The 23,263-nt window shown below is 50.1% G+C and overlaps 1 protein-coding gene across 2 annotated transcripts in view; it reads left to right on the top strand.

Moving 5' to 3' along the window:
- Positions 1-23,263, top strand: part of MAML3 (mastermind like transcriptional coactivator 3) — a 363,464-nt gene that overhangs the window by 332,917 nt on the left and 7,284 nt on the right. The window contains exons 3-4 of one of the 2 annotated variants that reach the window (XM_045202491.2): positions 18,444-18,707; positions 22,574-22,655. In XM_045202491.2, the coding sequence (XP_045058426.2) occupies positions 18,444-18,707; positions 22,574-22,655 (346 nt within the window). Of the gene's footprint in view, positions 1-18,443; positions 18,708-22,570; positions 22,656-23,263 lie in introns of both variants that reach the window. The other variant, XM_024568820.3, reaches the window with a different exon arrangement.

Below are 23,263 nucleotides of genomic sequence, written 5' to 3'. Positions count from 1 at the left end.
GAATGACTAGGTCACGGAGACAGCTGGCCAGCTGTCCTAGACGGGTGGGACACTTTCACTCCCACCACCTATAAAGGATGATCACTTTTAACTGAGGCCCAGATCAGGATCCTGAAAGCAAAACAAATACCCTTCTTCCCACACCTCCTCCCACCTTGTGTTAAAAATGGGGGCGGGGAGAGGAGATCAGGAGTGATGAGACTTGAGGAAGGGAAGCGCTAGGATGAAAGTGCATCACTGACTTTTGAAATTCCAAATACAGAAGTCTTAGTTACCTGAGCCCGAAGAGAGCCCAACTATTTCTATAAATGTATTTTTTCTGGGTGGCACCAGGGAAGCCTACAGCGTTAAGGTCAAACCGAGTGAACAGTGGAGGAGGGAATTCCAGTGGGTCACGTTTCCAAGTGACAGATATGGTCTAGATACAGCGCCATCCCTGACTCAGACTCAAAGAGGACTTAAGGCTTAATATCTCCCAGGAGCAAAGGGTGAGAAAACCCAAAACTGCAGCCAAGGCTGTTTCCAGAGACTGCCTGCTTGGCCTTTAATGCAGAGGCAGGAAATGCGGAGGCTCTGCAGGCGCACAGGTGACCCACTGCCTGGAAGGCCTCTCTGTCCTTCCCTCCGAACCAATTGACTTTATTGGACACGGAGAGTGACCCAGCAGAGAGCACCTGTGTGAAGTTTCTAAAGCTTCCAATGCTACCTAGGAAGGGGCTGGGGAACTGTCACCCTCTTCCCTTTCTTCCGTAGCTATGGAGACACCGGGACAGACCCCCATCCCCTGCACTTCGCCTTGAGATACCAGGTGGGCAACGTGCTGCCTTACACTTGGGGGACTGGACTCTTCCAGACGAGTCCCCAAGCATTCTGCCACTCAGAGTGCCTTGTGTTTTTCACGGCTGAGTTTGGCATCCTATTGGCATTTCAGGGCACGATCAGATTCACTGTCACTCCGGTGACATGAATAATCTATCCATAGTAATAAAACCAGAGCGGGTCCTTGCCATCTCTTTCCCTATTCTTATACTGATTTCAAATAACATGAATGCCACTTTTGTGGGGGGTGGGGGGATAATTTTCTTGTTCAAGTCCACTATGGGTGGCGGGGGGACAGAGATCACAGAAGGATGATGATGCAAAATAGCTGTAAAATAACCCCTGCGTCGCTCAGATCTCTGCACTATCCATCTGCGGAGCGAGCGCTCCAGTCAGCACCGCACTTGAGGGGCAACCTCGCCAATCAGCCCTGCGGCTCAGGTCTGTGAATCGCATGTGAAAACAGAATTGGTCTGGAAGTGCTCATGCAAATTGCGCTGCATGAATGTGGCCTCCGGGTCACGTGCCTCCCCATGTTCTGACAGACTCCTGTCTTTCCAGACTGCTCGGATCGGGCCCCCTTGGCCGTTACCGGAGCTCCCGAGCCAAAGGAAACAGCCCCGGTTGCCTGAGCACTGTGTCTGTGGCGAGGTTTACGAGCTGTTCCTGCAGCTGGGTTTTGCCTCAAAAAAAACTATCAGATTTTCACTTGGATCTGTGAGAACCCCGGTGAAGGGAATGCATGCAAATACCCACGTCAATGCCACCAAACCTGTACCTCGGCCCCATGGTGCTGGAGTTGCCGTTTCAGTGAAAACTTTTCGCATTTCAGCATTAGCGTAATGTCTGGTGTTTTGAAAGTCTGCATTAATACAAAAAAAAAAAACCAACCAACCTTGAAAGCAAAAGCATTAGGTGAAATAAGAACTGTGTCCGTATTTTATGTAACCGAGGTTCATAATATCTTTGTAAATATGGTAACTATCCATGTATTAACCATTCCTTGTTTCTCCCCACTTTGAACAAATTCCAAATCTCTTTCGAGGAAGAAAATCATTGTTCCGTTTGAGCTCTGTTTAGAACTGTTGTGGGATTGTATTTTTGTTGGCAGCTTGGCGGGGGGGGGGGCGGATGGCGAGGAAGAGGTGCCCTCTGGCACCTCAGGGGCTCAAGCAGCCACAAATTACACCCACATTCTGTCTGCCAGTCAGTGACGGCCAGAGGTGCCCTGCACACGGGGCCAGGAGAGGCTGTGCCAGCAGCCGGCAAACCCAGGTTGGCAACTTTGCCGCCCTTGACAATGGCGGCCACCGGCCTCTCTGGTTAGGCTGAGACCCGCGTTCCTGTCGCCTGCCCGTCCACAGTCCAAAATCCCAGCAGCAGAGCTTGAAATTCCTGGACTTTCCAAAACTAGTTGGATTCAACCTAAAAGAAAAATAGGAGATTTCACCCCATATAGAAATGTTGCATCGCTATGTTGTACACCTGAAACTAATATAATATTGTACGTCAACTGTACTTGGAAAATAAATTTTAAGAAAAGAGATATCACCCCAATAGTGTTATTATACTTTGATCCCCCCTCCCCATCCAGTCCTTTTGAGCAAGGACCCAAGATCCTACGAGATTTTTGAAGTTCTTCCCCCTACCCCTCCACCACCACCACCAAATTCATTCTCTAACTAAAGGAGTACAGACGCTGGAAGGACAGCTCCCGGTCTAAAGGAGGAAGAGTCGTCCTGGGCTTGTGCTGTCCTCTGGCCCCCAGCCCACCCCCCAAGTTGCATTTCCTTTCTCAGAGGTGCAGATAATGTGGATTAAGTTTTAAGGGTTTAAGTGGATTTTTTTTCTGAACCTACTAACTTCTTCGAGATTGTCAGGAATCCAGAAAATGCTTAAGTATTTTTTAAAAGATTGAAGTACTGAGTTCCCTGCACAGTTTGAGGTCAGGTTCTCCCTCCAAGCTTCCCCAACCCACCCCTTTGTGTCTCCCCAGAACCTAGGCTGGCCCAGCTGAGGGGGACACAGACCTGTGAGGAGCTGCTGGCCTCTAGCCACTGAGTCAAATCAGAATGGGTGGCCCCAAATTCCTTGAGGTGACCTGCTGACAGGAGCTGGCCTAGCCCAGTACAGCAGCCGTCCACAACGCCCCATCCCTACTTTCCCTGGGCCCTTTATTACCTTCACTCAGACAAGGGAAAGAAAGCAGTGTGTCTCTCTTCTACTTGTTTAATAAAAGAAAACACAACATAGCGTGACACCTGACTTTTGGTGGACGCACAGAAAGAATATCCTCTGTATCAGAGAAGGAGAGAGGAGCGGAAGGGTAGGTCCAGTGTCAGACGTCAGAGGAATTGTGTGCCTTCGGACACAGTGGGAAAACCCATAGCAACAGGGCCCGGAGAGCCAGACGGGGAGGCCTGCAGCCCCTTCCTGAGGCACGAAGACAGAGCAAACTGGGGAAACCATCCGTCTTCCGGAGCCAGGTGGTAATTTCAGAGTGTTGTAACCGGAGTATCTGCGTCTCCTCGCTGTTGTCTCACTAAGGGGTGGGAAGACTTGCAAAGGGAAGGTTTTCATTTGCTCAGACGGGACACCCAGTCCCAGCTGGCTGACGCCACGCGTATTTTTACCTGGAGCCACCACTGTGTTATTTAATCACGAATTTCAGCAGCCTGACTGTGGTGATGAACTATCTTGTTCGAAATTATTTTTACTACCATCTCTAGTTTGCATTTCAAAGATGGATGGGACAAGCGCAACATTAGTTAACTTGTGACAATATCACACCACTTCTGGTGCAAACAAGGTTTCCCATGAAGACCAAGAGTGATTTTCCAACTTAACAAAAGTCCAATATTGAACTTAAACCACTAGCTAAGCCTCAGAAATACCTAGTTATCACTTTGCTGTGAATTCTATTTGTCATTAAAACCTTTTTATTGGGCTACCATCTAACTTCCATTACTGTCAAGTCTTCTTGGGGGAAAAAAAACCCTAGTGAAATGTATAGCAGGAAGTAGAAAGTTGGGGGAATAAGTCCAGGAAGCACAAAAATGAAAAGGTTTCCTCTCAAAGTATTAGTCCTATTTCCTGTTATTGTTTGCCCTCTCTCTTCATCCCCAGATACACTGTTAGGGCTCTAAGTATAGTCCAGGTGTCCCCCTGCTCTCCTACTCCCAGTTGAAAGTCAGGTGTCAGGTCTAAAATACTACTGTATACTAAATTTGCATTGAAATAAAGTCAGTTTTTCGAAAGCAGGGAAGACAGGGAAAACTGGAAATATTTATGCTGATTTTTGAACGGGGATCACTCTCTCTGCCAGATTTCTAGAAGCCACGTGAGGGCCACATGAGGAAACCAGAGACTAGAAGTGAGCAGGAGGAGATAGGACCATTGGTCCGGCAAGGGACCACACACACATGTTGCAGATGCAAAATAATGCGCGTGAATTCTTATTCTTGCCAAAATATACCTTGCAGTTAAGTTTGACTCTTTCCTCTTAGGTTCCCACAGTCAGGAATGTAGTCAGACAGCTTCCCTTCACCTCCTGGCTCCTACCCCAATCCCGCCTCCAGCCCTGCCTCCCCACCTTCCTCCTTCTGGCCCGCCCCATTCTAATCTCCACTCTGCCCGACACCAGCGGACTCTTGACTCAAGTGACGCTCCTATCGTTTTACTCCATTTAAGAGTCTGTAGTTGTGGATGGTTGTGGCTCCCTGTAGGTCAGTCAGGTCAGATGTCTGAGCCTGCATTCAGCCCCGTCAGTGGTCAGGCCCACCCCATGGAGCTTTGCTCCCACACACCCCAACACGCTTCTGGGCTGGGGCCTGGGGGCCACTGCCTGCCTCCTTGCAGGTGGCTGCTCCTGCCTCCTCCTCCACTCACTCAGATCAGACCCCACTTCCACACAGGCTGCCCCCCTTACCCAGGTTAAAGCACTTCCCAGACAGAATTAGAGATGTCAGGGCATGGTAGGAGCCTCAGAGAGCTCCTGGGCAGGCGTCCCCTTTACGATGATTGACGCTCAGAGGTGTTCCCTGACTCACCCCAGGTCACACAGTTGCAGAACCCTTGTGTCCCGTGTCCCCATTCTGCCCCCTTTCTCCTACAGAGCTCTGACCATCTCAGGTCTGACCAGGCTGGCTTCGTGGAAATCCTCTGGGATCCTGGGGTCATCCTGCCTCTGTTCAGAGAAGGAAAACCTTGTCCGTGCACTGGGTGTTTAGCATCCATCCAGGACCCAGGCCTTGGCTGCCTTCTCTGAGACTGCAACCACGCCACCCGCCAGCGCGCTGGGGTACTGGAGGCCCTTGGGACTCCCTGAGCTACCCAAGCTTTTTAGAAAGAGGATGCCTGTCTGAATTGAAAGAAAGCTTTAGTGGTATACTATACATCCTTCCTGCAGTGTTCCAGTGCTCTGATTTCGGGTGGACGGTTGTGGTGTGTGTTTCTCTGGTGAAAGGTGCATTTTGGCCATAGAGCGATGGTATCTTCCTGTCTTTCTGTACGCGAAATCAAAGCAAAGTTGTAAACACAGCCCACACGCGTGGGTTTTTGTGTTCTATTAAGCAAGTCCGTTGTTTGCTCATTCGGTTTGTTTGTCTTACTTGTAGCTGGATATTTGCTGAAAAAAATCAACTGCAAGACCTGGAGACTGAAACTGGAAATGCCAGTAAGGGCTGTGCAGTACTGTGCAGCTTCAAGTGACAGGCACGAGGCTCCATGTCCTCAGACCAGATCCCTGAACTTAGAGTAGGTTAGAGCCGTGGCCATATACGGGGTCCGGCACAAATAATGCCCCTCGTTTATTCCATCAAAATCTTTTATTGCAGAGTCATAGAAGCATGTAATTCTGTAACATAACACTATCACACTGAAGCACACCATAGGACATTTTAGGTGAAATGGTCAAATTGCTGTCTGTCCTGTGCGAGACACCTACCCTACCAACCACACACAGTGGCGTTACTTCGGCCGGACCCTGTATTTTACTGAACGAGCCGCCCTTCCTTAGCTGAGTCCCTGTGCGGAAAGCGGATCCTCCCCCAGGGTGTGTATGCGTCTCACAGTGGGATATATTGGGCTCTGTCCCTAAGAAGCCTGGGGGAGGTGCTGATGGTGACTGAGACCCTGCTGCAGCCCCAGATACTTCCGCCATGGCAGTGGCAAGGTTCCGTGCCACAGGGATGGCCCCTCCACATGTGAGACTTCTCTCAGCACCCTGGACATGGACGTCCACTCTCTGGGGGCTTCTGCTTACTGACTAGTGGGGAACAGCAACTCCTTTTATTGCAAATTCCCTACAACTACATCCAAAACGGGAGAAGAACACGGCCTTGTCTGCCTTTTTTACATGCTTCTCAATATCAAGAGCTGGTGTTCAGCCCAGACCCGTGTGACTGAGTTGGTTGGGCATCATCCTGCAAAGTGAAAGGTCACCGGTTTGATTCCCAGTTGGGGTTCATGCCTGGTTTGTGGGTTCAGTCCCAGGACCGAGAGGCAACCAATCCATGTTTCTGCCCCTCTCTTTCTCCTTCCCTTGCCCTCTCTCTAAGCATAAAGAAATAAAGTCTTTCAAAGAAAAAGAAGAGGTGGCATTCACTGGCCCTTGGACAGAAGGTGATCTCCAGTGAAAACTCAGCCCGGGGAGACTAAGCCCTAACCTCACTCTCGCGGCTCTTCCTGTGTCACGTAATGGGGACCTGAGACAGGCCCGCGGTTCATCGTCCCCACCTCCCCGCTCCACAGCAGGCGTCCAGCCTTTCATACTTCATTTCAGCTTTCAAGAAAGGGTTGGTTGCCTTGGGAAGCATTTCATCGTGCTGGTTGAGAAATTGCCTATTCTTAAGATAGGGGAGGATGGAGAGGAGAAGAAACGCAAGGGCGAAAGCAAAGTAACTAGCTGGACCCCAGTCAGAGAAGCTAGTGGGTAGATCAGAGAAATGGTCCACGGGAACGAAGACCGGGCTCTGAGCCTTAGAGCCGGGGAAGCTGTCTCAGGCTCATAAACCCCCTGTGGGCAGGTGAGAGCTCCCTGTCCTGCCCCAGCATCAATCGGCCCCACCCTCCTGCTCTGAGGTTAACCTCCTACAAGCAGTCAGGGGAAAGTGGTAGTTGTGAGCGCTTTTAAAGGAGGCCTGCAGTCCCAGGTGGACAGTGCGTCTGAGTGACTTGTGCGTGGTTGTGGAGCTCGCCCAGGTCTGGGAAGCATAACGAAGGGGAGGGTCCAGCTGGCTAGCGAGGGAAGAATTAGCACAGGAAACTTTGGGAGAGAGTGAGGAGGGGTGGGCGTTCGAGGTACTCCCGTGGTAAGGAGGCCATGCTTGCTCTGCTTTAGTTTCTGGTAGAAAGGAAGAGGAAATTAGCGGCACATCCCAGGTAATGAAGCAAAAATATTTATGCTTTTAGAGGGAGTATTTGGCCCATCACCTCCGTCTTAGAAGGCCTGTGTCCCTGTTGTCACAGGATCGAATCTGGTCCTCCCTAAAGTGAAAGGTGCCCCTCAGTTTCCCTCCCTTCTAGGCTCTAGTCCGTATTTAGCTACCAACCTAACTTTTATCCTAAACCAAAGGTGATGTTTTGTGAACAGGGGTGTTTCCATCGTAAGTCTGAGGAACTGATTTGACCATCAAGAAAGAACAAAATCCACCCTGGCCAGGTAGCTCAATTGGAGCACCATCCCAGACACCAAAATGTCGCGGGTTCCATCCCCGATGAGGGTGCATTCAGGAGGCAATGGATCGATGTTTCTCTCTCACATAGATGTTTCCCTCTCTCCATTACTCTTTCTCTAAAAGCAACAACCTTAACCTTGGGTGAGGGTCTTTTTAAAAAGAAAAAACAAAATCTGAGCCGAAAATACAAGCCCCCCCAAAAGTTTCTAATTCTGCATTAGTATTCATATTGATGATAACTACAGGGGCCAGAATCTGCGGGCCAAGCTCTGCTGAGTTGTTCCACCTGAGGGAAGTTCCAATAAAAGGAGTGAGAAGCGTAAGACTGTGGAGAGGATGATTTCTGATTGTCCCCAGGTTCCCTCACCCAGGTGGCTGTGCATGTGTGGTGCAGAGTCAGGAGCGGTGTGCACGCAACGCCAGGGCAACCCAGCAAACTCTTTGAGGTCCGTATTTGTTTCAGGACCATTTTTATCCCAGTTCGTCCCCAACCCTTCTCAAGGTTAACAGCAGACCTGGAACAATTCTATTTTTTGGAGTTACCAGGTAGATTTACAAAATGAACAAGTGCCAATAAGAAAGAAAAACAAAGTAATGTTTTTATTTTCAAAGTACAGTGCAGTGTAATTGTACCCTTCACAAGATAAACATGGGACTTAGAAAAACTTGGACGTGAAAGTCCATCAGTCGTAATGAACTTGGTCTGGTCTCATAACAGGGCACAACTGAAAGCCATGAAATAGAAGGTGTCTTTCAATCCTTTCAGCGTTTCTCAGTGGCTCTATATGAAACCTTGTTTAAAGAATACGTCTAAAAATTTAAACTCAAGGATTTTTCTGGATGTGAGGCCCAGGGTCTGATGGACCCCCATCCCCAACCACCCGCATGCCCTGCCTGATCCTCTGTGAGCCCCTCTCCAAACTCGCTTCCTCTAAGAACCTGGTTCTTCGCCCAAATCTCTAAACACGTAAAGTTCCAACCCCAGCTTTCTCAGTGTGATTTCTTTTCCCCTACTTTCTCATGCTCTCCTCTGTCTGGTCCAGCCTCCTTCCGCCCCCCCCCCCCCACCACCACCAATGCTGCCGGCCTGGCCTGCTCCCAGGAGTGTGGGGAGGGCAGCCTCCTCTCTGAGCCTTGGTGTGAGCGCACCTGGTTGGCCCACAGGCAGGTGGCTTCAACAGTCAGAAAGCCAGCAGCGCAGCTGACATGGACCCCCGCCTGCTCTGGAACTGTCTTCTGCTGGGAGGGGAGAGCAGGGCAGGGCCAAGACTTAGCTTCACAGGAAGGGCTATTCCCAGGCAGTCAGGGCTGGAGGCCCCAGCTACCTTGCCCCGGCTGCAGAGGGGATGCAGGGGATGCAGGCGCTGGAGGGAGTGCCCTCAGGCTCCGACCCTCCCTCCCCGAGTTCTGTCCCATAGAGGCTGCAACAGAGAGCTCCGCTTGGCAGTGCGGTGGGCGCTCGCCTATAAATGGAAACATTGGCCTGGCTCCCAGGCCAACTCAAGATGGTCTCTGCATCCGTTATGTAATCTCTGCTGTGATGACTTCATCAGAAGGGGGGAGGCAATAAAGAGAAAGGCACGATTTGGGGGAACAGTAGCTCAGGAGGAACTCTTCCCAGCAGCTGGGCTGAAGACAGCTGAGATGCCTTCCTCCCGCTCCCGGTTTTTAAATCACGGCAAGAGAGGCAGCCAGCAGATGGGTAAAAACCTAATTCCGGGACCACTGACAAACCACTTGCAGTCCATGTGTCCTGACAGCTCTGGGGGGCAGGCCTCGAAGCCCCTCGGGCTGGGGTTTTCTTACAGCCCCACGGAGAAGTCAACCTGTGGGGGACAAAGTGTCAGTTTTCACTGTTTCCCAAGTTCTTAAACTCGAAAGGCTGGGCTGGCCCTGACCACGCTCTGTGGTTTCGAGCCTACACGAGAGGGAAAAAAACTCGGAGAGCGGGGCGGTGCCACAAAGGGCAGCTTGTCCCGGTGGAACAGAGAATTCTTGGAAGATGCACAGTGCCCTTCAGAGCCGTCTCTGGGACTTGCGGGCTCTTGGTTGCAGCAATGAAAAGCTGGCCTCATCACTGAACCCGTAGCCAAACTCAGGTTGCCCGGGTCTTGAAGTCTCCAGAGAACTAGGTGTCTGCTGCGCACTCCAGAGCATAAGGTGGACTCAGGTGGAAACAGGCCCGAGCCCAGACACGGCCAGGGCCCCCTGGAGTGCCACAGGGTCCATTCCATGCATTCCACGTCTGTCTAGACTAACTGTTGTTTATGAGGTTTGCCGTTTTGGGGTGGGGTTTTTTTTGGTGGGGGGGAGTATTGTTTAATGAATCCTCTAAATGTTGAACATTTAAGTTGTTTTTACTTTTTCACTATTCTAAGTCATTCAGACTATTCAAGATATATCTTTGCACAAAACTATGAATTTCCGTGAGATGATGGGTCCTTAGAAATGGAATTTCAGGGCGTGCTGTATCCAAGTCTTTGATGGCTGTCCCTCTGCTCTAGAAGCCAGTCCCCTCTTGTCCATCCGCCGTTCTGAAACATCTCTTCCTCCGAGAAGCTTCGTCCCCTCTCCCCACAGTCAGGTGCTGTCACCACTGGGTCCGTGTGCTCTGCTGTCTCCTTGGCCCAAGCTGTGGCTTGTGTCTCCTCATCCACGAAGAAGCCACTAGGGGCCTCTCATCCCTCATCAGAATTTTAGAGTCCTTAAAAGCAAGCAAATAAGAAAATAGACTTTCTTTCTTTCTTTCTTTTCTTCCTTTCTTTCCTTCTTTCTGCAATTTAAAGACTTTATTTTTAAAAGCACAAGCTTTTTAAAGTATTTATATATCCTTAATAGAAAATTGAAAGAGTATAAAATAAAAATTGCTTATAATCCTTGTCTAACATGATTATTCTGTGGAAACTGATTTAGAAACTGCTTTTTTTCCTCTTAACTATATACTGTAAGCTCTCTAAGTGATTAGGTAGTCTGAGAAGGCGTGATTTTTATTGGCTGCCTAGTATTCATGGTGTGGATGTACCATAATTTATTTAATCAAGCTCCTATTGTTGCACACTAATGAACTTTTAACCAATTTAGAGTTGCTTTGGTGGTGGAATTAACCACAACAAAGGGATCAGAAGGACTCTATAATTTACATCAAAGGCAGAGGAAAAGCATAATTCTCAAAGTTGTGTTGTACTGGAGGGACCGGTGGTAACTTTGTACAAAGAACTGATAAGGACAAATGGTATTTTTGTTTTTACCCCCAAGAACGTCCTTGAAAGCCTGACCTTCCTGTGGCTGATGGCAGCTCACGTCTTGCACAGGACTGCCAACTTTAACCCTTTCTTCCTCAGCAGAGGCGCCATTCACTAGCTTGGAGAGGCAATCCGCCGTAGGGCCATCTTTTTTCTCCTCCCCAGTCATACATGATACTGATTTAGGCTAGAATTTATCCCAGCTGGTCTGTCAGCTCAATTCAGCAGTAGCTTTCTGTCGTAACTGCGGACCTAGCTCTGTGCTGAATGTTAGAAAACATTAAAAAAAAAAAAAAAACCCTACAGACTTTGTAGGAATTATTCTACCTGAAAATTATAACTTGTAAGCATTTAAAAAGTTGGAGCTTTCTACCTTTCTTATGTTAATTAGTAAGAAACGCCATGTATATACCATGGTCGTGAGCATGACAAATATATTATTGCGTGGGGGCGGGGCAAGGGCTGGGAGCAAATACAAAAACACCTCAAAATATTAACAGAGTTGCTTTTGAGTGTTAAAAATGAATATTGCCTTTTCTTTCTTTATACTTTTATGCAATGGTTTCAAATTTTTCCAGTGAACGGGGGAAAATCAGCAGAACACGTGTTTTTTAAACAGTACAGGGTCTAGATGAGAACTCCATTCTTCTCACTGCAAGCCTAGAAAGACAAGCAAGTTTAAAGTCTTAGTCCTGACTATCTTGGGAGCCAAGCGAGGACCAGAAACAACACTTCTATCGCCCCGATTTTCCAGAGCTGCACGTTCGCGTATCGGCAGCAGTAATACCAGCACTTTGTTGTGTTGGGGCGGGGGGAACAGTCACTTGATGGGGCTGAGTTTGTACCTAGGCCTGTTGGGTTCCCCCAATGCAAACGGCTCCTTCTTAGGGGTTGAACACAGAACTTGCAGAGCCCATTTCGCAGGCTTAGCATTGGACCCCAAGTTACTGCCGTTTCAGCGATAAGCTTCCTAAATTGCTAAACTGCCTCAAAACTCAATCATCTTGGGGACACAGCCACCACACATCATAAAACAAACCTTTTTATCCAAACTTCTTCAATAATCTGCCAAAACAGAGGTGTTTTGACGGGGCAGGCCCTGCTGGAGCTCTGCTGTGAATTTATTGTAAGCAATCCTGCAAACCCACAGTGAGAAATTGGTCCGGACAAAGAAATGCTGTACAGGAAACCACCAACCTGAAACCCAGTTTCTGCCCTGACAATTGATCAACTTCAAAGGGAATGCTACGGTTTTATTTTATTTTCTTCCTTCCTTCCGTTTACAGTGGGACGGGCTATCTTATGTTCTTTCTTTAAACAGCAAAGTTGGTAGCACAGGGGCATCCTAATTTGGGGTATCGGGTACATATGAAAAATGGTGTACATTTTTGGGCTCCTTCAGTTTCATCCTTTGATTCCCAAGAGAGTGTCTACCTTTTAATTCTATGCCCTTGCTCTCTCCTCCCACCCCCTCCCATTTCTTTTTACTCCAGAGCCCTCTTGGGTGGTCTGCACAATTTAGACCAGATGCAGGTTCTGGTCGGTGGCAAAGTCAGAATCCCAAAGACACTACCACCAGCTGTGGGGCATCAGACAAGTCACTTAACCTGTCAGAGACTTGGGAATTTTTTTATTCGGTAAGATGAGTTTAATCATGGAGGTGACCACACTTGGTAGAGTACCTTGCATATAATAGGTGCCTCATACGTGTTTAGTTGTTTTCTTCCATTGTTGCCTCTGTTTTCTCCATGGCTTTGAAGACCCTTTTCAAACCAGACGGGACTTTCCTCCGATCCTAGCTTTCCATAGTTCTGCCTTCTATCAGACCGAGGGACAGGAAGTCTCAACGGTCGTTTGATGCTTCCTCACCCAGCGAGGGAGTATTCGGGCCTCACCCTTTCTGATCTGGGCTGCTTGCTCCTCCACCTCACGGTAGAGCTGCAGGAGTCCCGGCCTTCCTGGAAGAATCATGGCAAGGGCTCCTTTCAGAATTCTTGGGCTTGCAATGCCTGAGCAGCCCTCTGAAAATTTGAGAATTTTGTTCCAAATGCTGAAGAATCTACAATAGAAACCTAAGCAATTCAGCACTCTGACTTGCTTTGGAAAATGCACGGTTTGCAATCTCATCAGGGCTCCAAGAGCTGAGAAGTCCCACCTTGCCGTCAGTGCCCATAAACCAGGATTATTTGCCCAAGTGGTTCTCAAACTGGGAGTCATGGTAATCACCTGGAGGGCTGGTTAAAACATCCCCAGCGGTTGTGGTTCAGTAGGCCCGGGTCGGGCCCTGGGATCTGCATTTCTAACAATCTCCCAGGTGATGCAAACGCTGAGCCTGGACCCAGTTGTTCCCCCCTAGAAGGGCCCCTTCTTAGCCACTACATTTCTATAGGGTTTCATTAACTCTTTCGTCTCCAAAATTTCCACTGTCAAGGAGAAGTCTTCGGAATACGATTTTCATTTGAGGCGGTGGGGACTGAGACCAAGAGGTCAGATGGCATCCCAAGCCTCAGAATGACAGTTCCCCGCCCTGAGCCCGGGAAGGCACAGCCAGGCACCCCCGTCCAGTCTGCATGGGATTCCTCCTTTGCTGCTCTCCAGCATGAAACTGCTGCACTCTCTCCCAGCACGTGTGTGTCTCCGTAAAGCGTTGGCTTCCACCTTTGGAAAGACCTCCCCCTTGGGAAACTTACAATTAGAATCCTACCTTTGCAGAGGAAAGCCTCTGGACTCTGGTGAGAAGTTGGAAGTGGAAGTCTCTTGATGTGTAAAATCTAGGCAAAACCCCGTTTGGAATTGATTTACTTTTTTATGTAATTACTTGATCCAATTCAGTGTGCGTGAAAAGTTCGGGTTTGTTTTTGTTTTTTGTGTTCCCCCCACCCTGGGACATACTTTTTGTTATTTATTGATTTATTAGTACTTCTTCCTATAGGAGCAACCCTCTTGAACCCTCTCCCAAGCCCCCATGCCCTCCACTCCCATTGCCTTCCCAGCCACTGGCACACGCTGTGGCGCTGGCGGGGAAACGCGCCCCGGAGCGCGCGCGATCCGCGGACCTGGGCTCCCTCCACTGCGCACCCAGAGCGGCTCTCCCGCCTGCTGCCTGCGCCGCCCTTCCCGCGCCCGGGGCCACCTTGGCGGTTCCTTTGTTAGGGACGCCTGCGCAAATAGGCGTTTTCTGGCCTGCCGACAGCGCACTGGCCCCACTCCTGACTCCTTAGAGTCCCCTAAGGACTTGTAAGCACGTAGGCTCGAGTAGAGAGGCTAAATTACGCCCCGGGGGACTTTTTAAGTAAAATCCTAAATTTCATTTAGGCTGTTCACAGGCCACGCGATTGCAAAGACAGTCGAGGCGCGCCTCTCCTCGCGGGCTCTGTGAACCCCAGGCTACAGAGAACCCTGTCCCTCCCGGACGGTCCTCCGGGAGCCTGGTTTACGCCCCTCTCCCTCCTCTCTCGGGTCCCCAGCGCCCCGCACCATCTCCTCGCGCTCCCAGCTCTTCCGTTTCCTGCCACCGCCTCCCCCACCCCACCCCCTGCAATCTCGCTTCCCTCCCGCGGCAAGAAAAGTCGGTAATAAGAAACCAGTTCAGTGTCAGTGGGAGAGCGGGGGAGATCACCCCAGAGATACACGGCGCTGGAGAGAGAACTCATTTTGTGTAAAGAGGGCCTCGAGTCACCAGGGAATTCCTGGATTGTCTCAGGCTGTCGTGTGTGATGTCCATCACGCCAAGCGAACACCATCTGCTCGGTATTATGCTCTCAGTTGCCAGGCTACCTGCTGTAGCAGGAACACTTGACTGCCTGGCTCCTGGTCCGCAGCATCGCCCGGACCGCGCGGGCGGGGCCGGGGCCGGGGTGGGGGAGGGACGCGAGTCCTGATTAAGCCATCTGCACGCGGAGGGGCGGGGGCCCGCGGCGCGGGCCGGCGGGCGGAGGCCCGAGCGCCGGGCTGCCAGCACCATCTGCTGGGCCAGAGAGGGAACGGCAGCTGCTCCTTGTTCCCCCGACTAGGGCCGCCTGGAAAAGGCTGAAGCCCTGGGCATCCATCCTGAAAGCCAGTTCGCCCGCCACGGCCACCGAGGCCCGTCACCCCAGTTTCATCAGCCTTTTGTGATCCACTCCCACCCCGCGGCCAAGGAGCCAGCGATCTCTGGCTCACAGCCAGCAACCCAGGGCCCCTCTCACCCAAACACTAGGCAAGTTCTTGAAAACACTTAGGAGGAATAAAGCTTCCCTGAGCACAGATTTATAAATAAACAGCTGGCTGCTCTTGGGAGATATTTTTACCACAGCTGTTTTTTGAAGTAGAAAACTGCCTCTTTGGGGGAGGTAGGGTGTTTCTTACACCTCCTACCTCTCTCTCTCCAGCCCTTAGAAAATTGCTAAGATCTTTTCCCTGCAGGAGAAAAGAGATGTAAACTAGCTTCACTGGTTTTGACTTCTTTCCCCCTCCCTTGATTTTACTGAAGAGTGAAAGGTGTGGGAAATAATGAAGATCTATGTACTCATTTGGATTGCTGACGGGAAGAGACTGAAGGAGGATTCTTGGTAGAAGGCGAGGGAGGTCGTTGGGCGGGGGGATGGGGTAAAGAGCAAGCCAGTAATTAAAACTAAAAATACTGCATCATTTGGCTTCATGGCATTACAATTCTGATGCCGAAAGCTCAGCCCGGTTTTCTCTAGCGGCGCACACACTGTGTGTCCTCCCTGGAAACGAGCGGTGGCATGACATCCTGAAATTCGACATATTGCTCGTTAAGCCCCTTACACTGGAGGTTAAAAGCCACCCTGTAACGTGAAACAGCTAATGGGCTCCTCTAGCTCCGTGTGTATGGTGATCATTTGGTGCATCCTCACACTCTGGAATATGCACCTGAGGCCGGGCGCCAGGTGTCACTCAGCTGCTCTGAATGCCGCAGAGCTGCTTGGGAGAGGCCTGAAGGTGTATGTACCTAGGTCCGCGGATGTCTCAATGGGAAGGCAGCCCTTTAGAAGTGCTCATACCCCTGCTGCCTCTAGGTCTTCAGGGCCTCCAGTGAGAAACCTGAAGGCGAAACTTTTAGGGGGAATCGTCTGGTGAAATATATAATCCTGGAAAGTAATAACCTAACGATCCATTTGAAAAGGTTTTTTTCTCACAGTGCTTCTTTTAAACTTTTTTTATTCATTGATTTTGAGATAGACAGGAAGTGAGAGAGAAACATCAATTTGTTCGATGTGTTGCCCCACTTATTCCTGCATTCGCTGGTTGCTTCTTGTGCATGCCCTGACCGAGTATGGACCCTTCTGTGCGGAGGACGTTCTGACCAACGGAGCTACCCAGTCAGGGCCCCCGCTGTGCTTCTGAAGTATTTATTTTTGTAGCCGGAAAACAGGGGCCAAAAGTGGCTGGGTGCATGGATACTGCCACGGGGTGAGTGGTGGGCAGATAGAGAAGGCTGAGAAAGCAACACGTCACCACTTACCACTTCTAAGCATGCACCCCAGCTTCCCAGGCAGGTCACACAGGACAACAATACCTCGAAGTGTGCAAAAATAAACAGGGCTGGCCCAGACCGGCCCTCTCGGAAAGTGAAGCTGTAGAAAACTTTATCTTCCCTTGGGTCCTTTCTTGCCAATTCTCTCCTTATCAAAACTGGGAAATAAATATACCCACAACACTGGAGGAAAAGGCCCCGTATATCTATTTTTGCTGGTTGATTAGCAATCCTTCAGTGAATTTCAGTGAATTTCTTTGTGTTAAGTCATTTAGCCGTTTGTTTCTAAAGGTGGCAAGAAACAGCTTTAGCCCATTGAAAGGAAAGGCTTGGAAAACAGGTAGCTACACTGAGGGGAAAAGAAAGACAAATGTCTTGGCCCCTGCCCAGATAGTTTTTGTCAGTCAAAAATTAAACTGGCAACATAAAGGCTCCTGGCATTTTAAGAGTATACGGGCTTTTAACATAAAATTGCATAGTTCCCTACCTAATAATTGTCTATGTACAGACAAAATAGAGAAAGACCAAAAGTTTTATTAACTTCAGCAATAACAGTTGCATTCAAAGACTAGAACATACTCTACATTCTGCTTTAGAGACATACAGTGTATTTCATCGACAGGCAATTCTGTGCGCACTCAGCACCAGGGGCCAGCAGCCTGGGGAAGGCCCCTGCTAGTGGAAAGGATATGAGTTTAGACTCAACCAGTGTTCTGGTTCTGCTGGTTCTGTTCTTCCATTCATGAACTGTGTGACCTGGGCTGCTACCCTAACCAACCAGAACTTTCTTGGGTTCTTATTTCCCAGGTGAGAGGAATAACGGTGTTTCATTTTGTTTTGTTTTTCGGTTGCTTCACCTGTTTTGTGTGGGTGGTGGAGGAGGGATTAATTACTGGAAACTAATGAACTGGAAGGACCGTTCTGCGGAACGTCAGACAGTGCGTGCCGTGACCAGGTGTGCGTGTGGAATGGGCGGGAAATGGAGTGGCTGGGCACTGAGTCTTCTGGTTCTACACCTACTCTTCCAATCAGCTCCTTTTCCCCGGTCGTGTACACTGTCCAGCTGTCACTGAGTCCCCCCCCCCGCCCCCGAGCGCCATCTCAAGTAGGCACTTGCACTGGGTGTAAATAGGTCCCTACCACTCTACCTCCTATTCCTTAACGACCAGTCCTTAAAAGTTGCCATCACTTGAATGACTGACACATAATTATAGAGGCCAAATTAACCCCAACACACATTTAAATTAGCCCAGACATCCAAGACTCAATTTATTTTTGAAGATGTTGGGAGATTATATATTTTGAGGCAGCGTAACACGTCCCTGCTTCTCACCATCAGCGACTCTCACCAGCAGGATTTGTTTTTCAACATTTAGCAAAGCTTTCAAATGTCACAGTCACAGTGGACCCCTGAACAACGTGGGTCCGAACGGCACAGGTCCACTTCCACGCAGGTTTTTCAACAAGAATACAGTTGGCCCTCATTGTCCCTGGCTCCCTCCCAGTGCTGCTTCAACCAACTGGATTGAAACAGAATTTTCAGTCCGCAGTTGGGAATTTGCGAATGTGGATATGCATTGATCTAGACCATGTAAGGGATGGAGCGGCCACAGATTTGGGTACCTGTGAGGGTCCTGGAACCAATTCCCCGCACTTTCTGAGGAAAGACTGCAGTCAAGTTTTGAGGGGAGTCAAAAATTATACCTGGATTTTAAAGTGCACAGGGTCAGAGCCCCAAACCCCACATTGTTCAAGGTGCATCTGTGATTAGAATTGCATCAAATAGCAGATTTGTGAATGAATAGATCCCAGCAAACTTCTGCATTGTCTCTCGTACCCCCTAAAAAGAAGTCCCTTTTGGCCAGGTAGGCAGTGAGGCTTAGGAGACAGGTCAGGCTGCCTTTCAAGAGCTAAGGTGAGCGCAGCCTAACGGCTCATTTCCCTTCCTTAGGGGAGCACAGAATATCAGCTGAGAACCCAGGCCTCGTTCCTTACCAGTCCCTTCGGGCACAGAATGGACTTGGTCTCAGACCCCCAGAACCGTGTTCTATAAGTGCCCCCGTGTAGCCTCCCCAGTCCCACCGTGGTAGGCCTGCCGCATTGTTTGTTTGGAAATAGAATGTGTGCCACTTGGGATCCCTCAGGCCCCACAGCCAGGGCCTCTGCCCCAGTGCCCAATCTTCAAGTGTGCAGTCACTGCATCAGCCTCGCTTTCTGTTCTCCTAGGAGCAGCACCCAGGTGGGCTTCCTCGGACCACTGGCCCCATGCAGTCCTCCGTGCCCCCAGGATCAGGCAGCATGGTCTCGGGTGCCAGTCCCGCGGGTCCCGGCTTCCTGGGCAGCCAGCCCCAGGCGGCCATCATGAAGCAGATGCTTCTTGACCAGCGGGCCCAGCTGATGGAGCAGCAGAAGCAGCAGTTCCTGCGGGAGCAAAGGCAGCAGCAGCAGCAGCAACAGCAGCAGCAGCAGCAGCAGATTCTGGCCGAGCAGGTAACACACGCCCATGGTGTTGGTTCATTCCTGCAACCACTCGTGTCCGCGAGGGACTTGCGGTCTGTGTCCTTTGTCAACGTGTTCACAGTCTAGCATTTCCCAGGGTCACAGAGGAACCCGCAGAATTTAGACCTTTCAGTTAGTTAGCCTTTTTCTTAGAATGAATTAGTTTGTTCTTAAACAACAGGCTTCAGCCATCAGTTTGAAGGCCCTTTTGCCAGAGATATGTCTTGCATTCAAGCCTGGCTCCTTTTCTCCGGGTTTCTGGCACAGGGGTCAGCGTAATCAGCGCTGGTGGCAAGGGGCTGGCGCACCTCCTTCTTAAACTCTAACATTTCTAGCAGGAAGAAAAAAGAAAAATAATTCAGAGAACTTTGTCTTTTGAAAGAAAGTGTCGGGAGGAGGGGTTGAGGAGAATTCTACAGAGTCGGTCATGAACAATGGAACAGGGACAATGGCAGAATAATAGGACCCACGGAGCCACCTGGAAACCTGAACTTGAGGTCACAGAAAGGGGGCAAATTTAAGGAAATTCCCAACAGCTCAGAAAATCTTTAAGTTAAAGGAAGGCCTAACACAAAGCCTTACCTTAGGGTTTTTCGTCCACCCTCGCTATGTAATTCCTCCAGCTTTGTTCCAGGTGATTCTTCTTGGGGGTGTTTCGTTTCGTTTTGTCTTGTTTTGTTTTTCAGAGGCCCGTACCTGCTTTCCTATACCCCAGGAAGCCCGAGGCCTTCCACCAGGGGCCCTTAGGTGGCGCCCGCAGGGTCTGCACAGGGCATCGCATGCTTGTATTACAGGAGATGTCAGGTTGTCATCCAAGACTCAAGGCCCCACAGAGCTCTGCCCCACAGTTACTACCCTTCTAGAATGTTCCGAATAGGGTCAGAACTTCGGAAATGTATTAAGTATCCTCTACCACCTACTGTGTGGGACACGGACATGTTGAGATCCCTACTAACCAAGCACTGCAGTTCAAAGTAACACCAGTCATCCCCCGGAGAGGAAAACTGTGCAGTACACTCATGTTCCACTTTTTTGCTTTTGTTCCTGAACAGCTGTGTAATTATCTCCCTTTTCACCAAGGTCAGTCTGCACCTGGCAGCTCTTGTACAAACAAACCTCCGTCCCTCTCACCCCGCAGAACGTGCATGACAGGGAGCCATGCTGATGTCTCTCGGGCAGTGATACATGGAGCCGCCCGGGGGGAAGCTGGGCTCTGCAATCCTCCCCTCAGCCAGTCCCAGGAGGTTTCAGGTGTTCCTGTGATTGTGAGTGATGGCTTTTGATAGTGTGCTGTGACCAAGACCCAGAGTGGGGTCAGGTGCCAGCCCAGGGATGTGCCCACTCAGCGAGGTGAGCCGACCCTGGGAATGAGGAGGAGGCAGAAGACTAGGAGAAGGGCCGCCCCAGGGTGACACCCACAGAGAGAGCAGGGGATCCCTCCCTCACCCAGGACAGGAAGAGATACAAGGCTCCTTGGAAAGGACGAGGAAATGAGAAGTCGCAGAAACAGAAAAATTAGTATAATTCCTTGGAGACTGCGTGTACCAAGAGGTGACGAGGGACCAAGGAGAGGACAAAGTGCTCCGGGCCAGAACGTGCACAGTCTCCAGCCTGTGGCACGGATTCAGAACACCACCTAACCTCCGTCTGCATCAGCACCCCCGTAGGGCTCTGTGAAGGATCACATGGAATAATGTGTGAAAGGTCTTTGGAAGCTGCACATATGTCTATGGGGACTTGTCACATGACCCTGGAGTCACAGGAGAGCTGCAGTCACACGAGCCAGCCATCCTATGGGACTAGCCCACAAGTGAAACTGAGAAAAACCCCAAGTCAGTGCAGCATCTTAGCTGCGCCTGGAGACACTGCTTCTCAACGCAGGCTGTCCGGGGGTCTGCCGGGCTGGGCTGTCAGCTTCTTGTCAGGATGGACCTTGCCATGTTGACAAGAAGGTTTCTTGGTCTTTGCAGTAGCAGAGCTGTCCCCAACACTCCCAATTCTGTAACAACGTGTTGGAGACACCTGGCCTTCCTGAAAGGACAGGTGAAGGAAAACAGAAGGATTGGGGATCTTGCTTATCTTGGGGAACTTTAAAGTAAGTCTTGGGTGGACTTCAAAATCAGAACAGAGAAGGTTGTAAGCGGGGACGGGGGTAACATTTAATGCCTTCTCTAAAGAGTGCAGGGCATGTCGCCATTCATGTATTCCCAAAAGTTCCTCAGCACCTAGACTTTTTGAGCTGAAAGAAATATTAGAGATCATCAAGTCCCTTCATTTTACTTATAAGGAAACCGAGGCCAGGGAGCTGATGTGACGGGAGATCACACAGCATGAGGGGCGGGGCCAAGACTGGAGGCCCCGCCCCAGCCTGCCCCATGGCGTGTTTCCGTTGTAAAAGGGACAGTAAGTGGGAAATTTGGATGCAGAAACTTTTATATGCTCAGCCTATTTTCAAGAATACCCTTATATTGTTTCCTAAAAGATTAACATGGTTTCTTGTCTACACTTTGTCCACACAATTACTTTTAACAGTTTGTGCAAAACACCAGGTAGGCCCCACAGGACGAGGTTGCCACGGTGCTGGCGGGCCTTGTTGAGAAAAGAGAAAAAAAGGGAGAAAATGATAGAGCTGCCCAAGAACAGAAACAAGAGAAAAAATAGAAGCAAACACGTGTTAAGAAGTGGTCGATGTGTGTTGTTTTCTAATGGACACTCTGAAGAGCAGGGCCCTTCTTGTGTGTTCTTTATAGCCCTTGCAGATAAAAGGTGCCTAATGAATATTCAGTAGCTGCAGAAGGAGGTTAAGTGACCTGCTGAAGAGGGTCACGCAGCTACCTGAGGGCAGAGGAGAACTAAGACCCCTCTCTCTGCCCTCTCCACCTCACTCTTAATCTCTTTCCCTTTTCACACACAGCGTGATAGTGATCACCACCTCCGTTCCAGAATATTGGTAATAGCGCGAGCAAAGCAGCATCCCCGTGGGTGGAAGAAGAAAGACTAGCCCGCAGGCCTCCTGGCTCCGGGTCCGTGTGGATTCCCACACAATTTCCTTGAGGCAGTCGACGCGGGATATTTCACTTGTGGAGATGGATTTTACAGGCAGGGTGGCCTCACGGGAATAACATTAGCCTTTTTTATAGCCCCTGAGAATCCCATCTTCCGATACCCGAAGCATCTATTTAGGTCATTAAAAATCAGTCGCTTGTCCCTTTGAGCTCAGTGCCCACAATGCTAAGGAAAACACGCAGGCTGGTGTTGGAGAGTTAGAGGCAAAGCTGCTGCCAGCACATCCACACAGGAGGCATGGGCGAGGATGTTCACAGCAGCAGTATTTGGGACGGCCCCAAACTGGAAGTGCCCTAAATGACCATCGCCAGTAGAACAGGTTAATTAATTGTGATGTTAATAGGATGGAATACGCTGGACAGTGAGAAGGAGCAGACCACAGCATCCACATGACTGAACTTCACAAATACTGTGAACACCAGAAGCCCGACACCAAAGGCAGACACAAACACATTGTATACATCCATTGTATGAAGTACAAAAGCACCGTGCCCGATTGGCGTTGTTAGGTCGAGGCAGTGGTTCCCGGGGTCAGACGAAGGGTAAACACCGGCCAAAGGGACTCCTGGCAACAGTCTGTGTCTTGATCTAGATGCTGCTTCCAACACTGTGTTCACTTGCAAAAACTCATCAAGCTGTACATTTGCTGTGTGCGCTTGCCTGTCTGTATGTTATTCTTCAACACAAAGTCCAGTTTGGGAAGAAACCCTTCCTTCCTCTGAGCAGCAGGCTATCAAACTGCATGCGTGGCCCCCTCTCACCTCCGCCCATCTTGTCCTTTGTTCCAGCAGCTGCAGCAGTCACATCTACCCCGGCCGCACCTCCAGCCACAGCGGAACCCGTACCCCGTGCAGCAGGTCAATCAGTTTCAAGGTGAGGCCCACGTAGCCGGAAACCTGGCCTTATGTGCTGGGTTTGTGTCAAGGAACATTAAGAATGTTTAATAACTGAGAGTACCAACCAATCAAAATGCACTCTTAGGGGCCCCTTGCTGGGTCCCAGAGAGCTTCCGGTGGGGTCAGGGAGGGGTTGGGGTGGCTGGGAGGCTGAGGCAGCCGTTCTTTGCCGAAAGTACAGAAGCATTTCAATAGTTCAACCAGTAAGAACATGCAGGTGCTGGCTGGCCCACCGTCAGTGTTGCTACCTTGGGGTCATCATCTCAGTGACCATGGGAGGGGCTGGGGGTGGGGGAGCTGTACCACATCTTTCTTCCTGACCCCAGCGGGTTGTCTGGCCAAAGCCCTCACTTCCAGCTTCCCAGGTGGGAGATAACTCTGGCTCTCAGCAACCACCAATCTCTCCTGACTATAGAAACAAAAGGCCTCAAGGGTAGTCGGACGATCTTGGTCCTGCCGCCCTTTGCGGAAATCCCCAATCATGGCCCCCACATGGCATGTGCATATGGGTGTGCCATATGTCATTCTTTTGCCAAGTAGGAGGGCCACCCAAATATCATCCTTTCCATCCCCATGAAAGAGAGC

This window comes from Desmodus rotundus, chromosome 9 (assembly GCF_022682495.2).
Source record: "Desmodus rotundus isolate HL8 chromosome 9, HLdesRot8A.1, whole genome shotgun sequence".
NCBI lineage: Eukaryota > Metazoa > Chordata > Mammalia > Chiroptera > Phyllostomidae > Desmodus > Desmodus rotundus.
The sequence above is the reverse complement of the archived record's forward strand: the minus strand, read 5'-3'. Positions and strand labels throughout refer to the sequence as shown.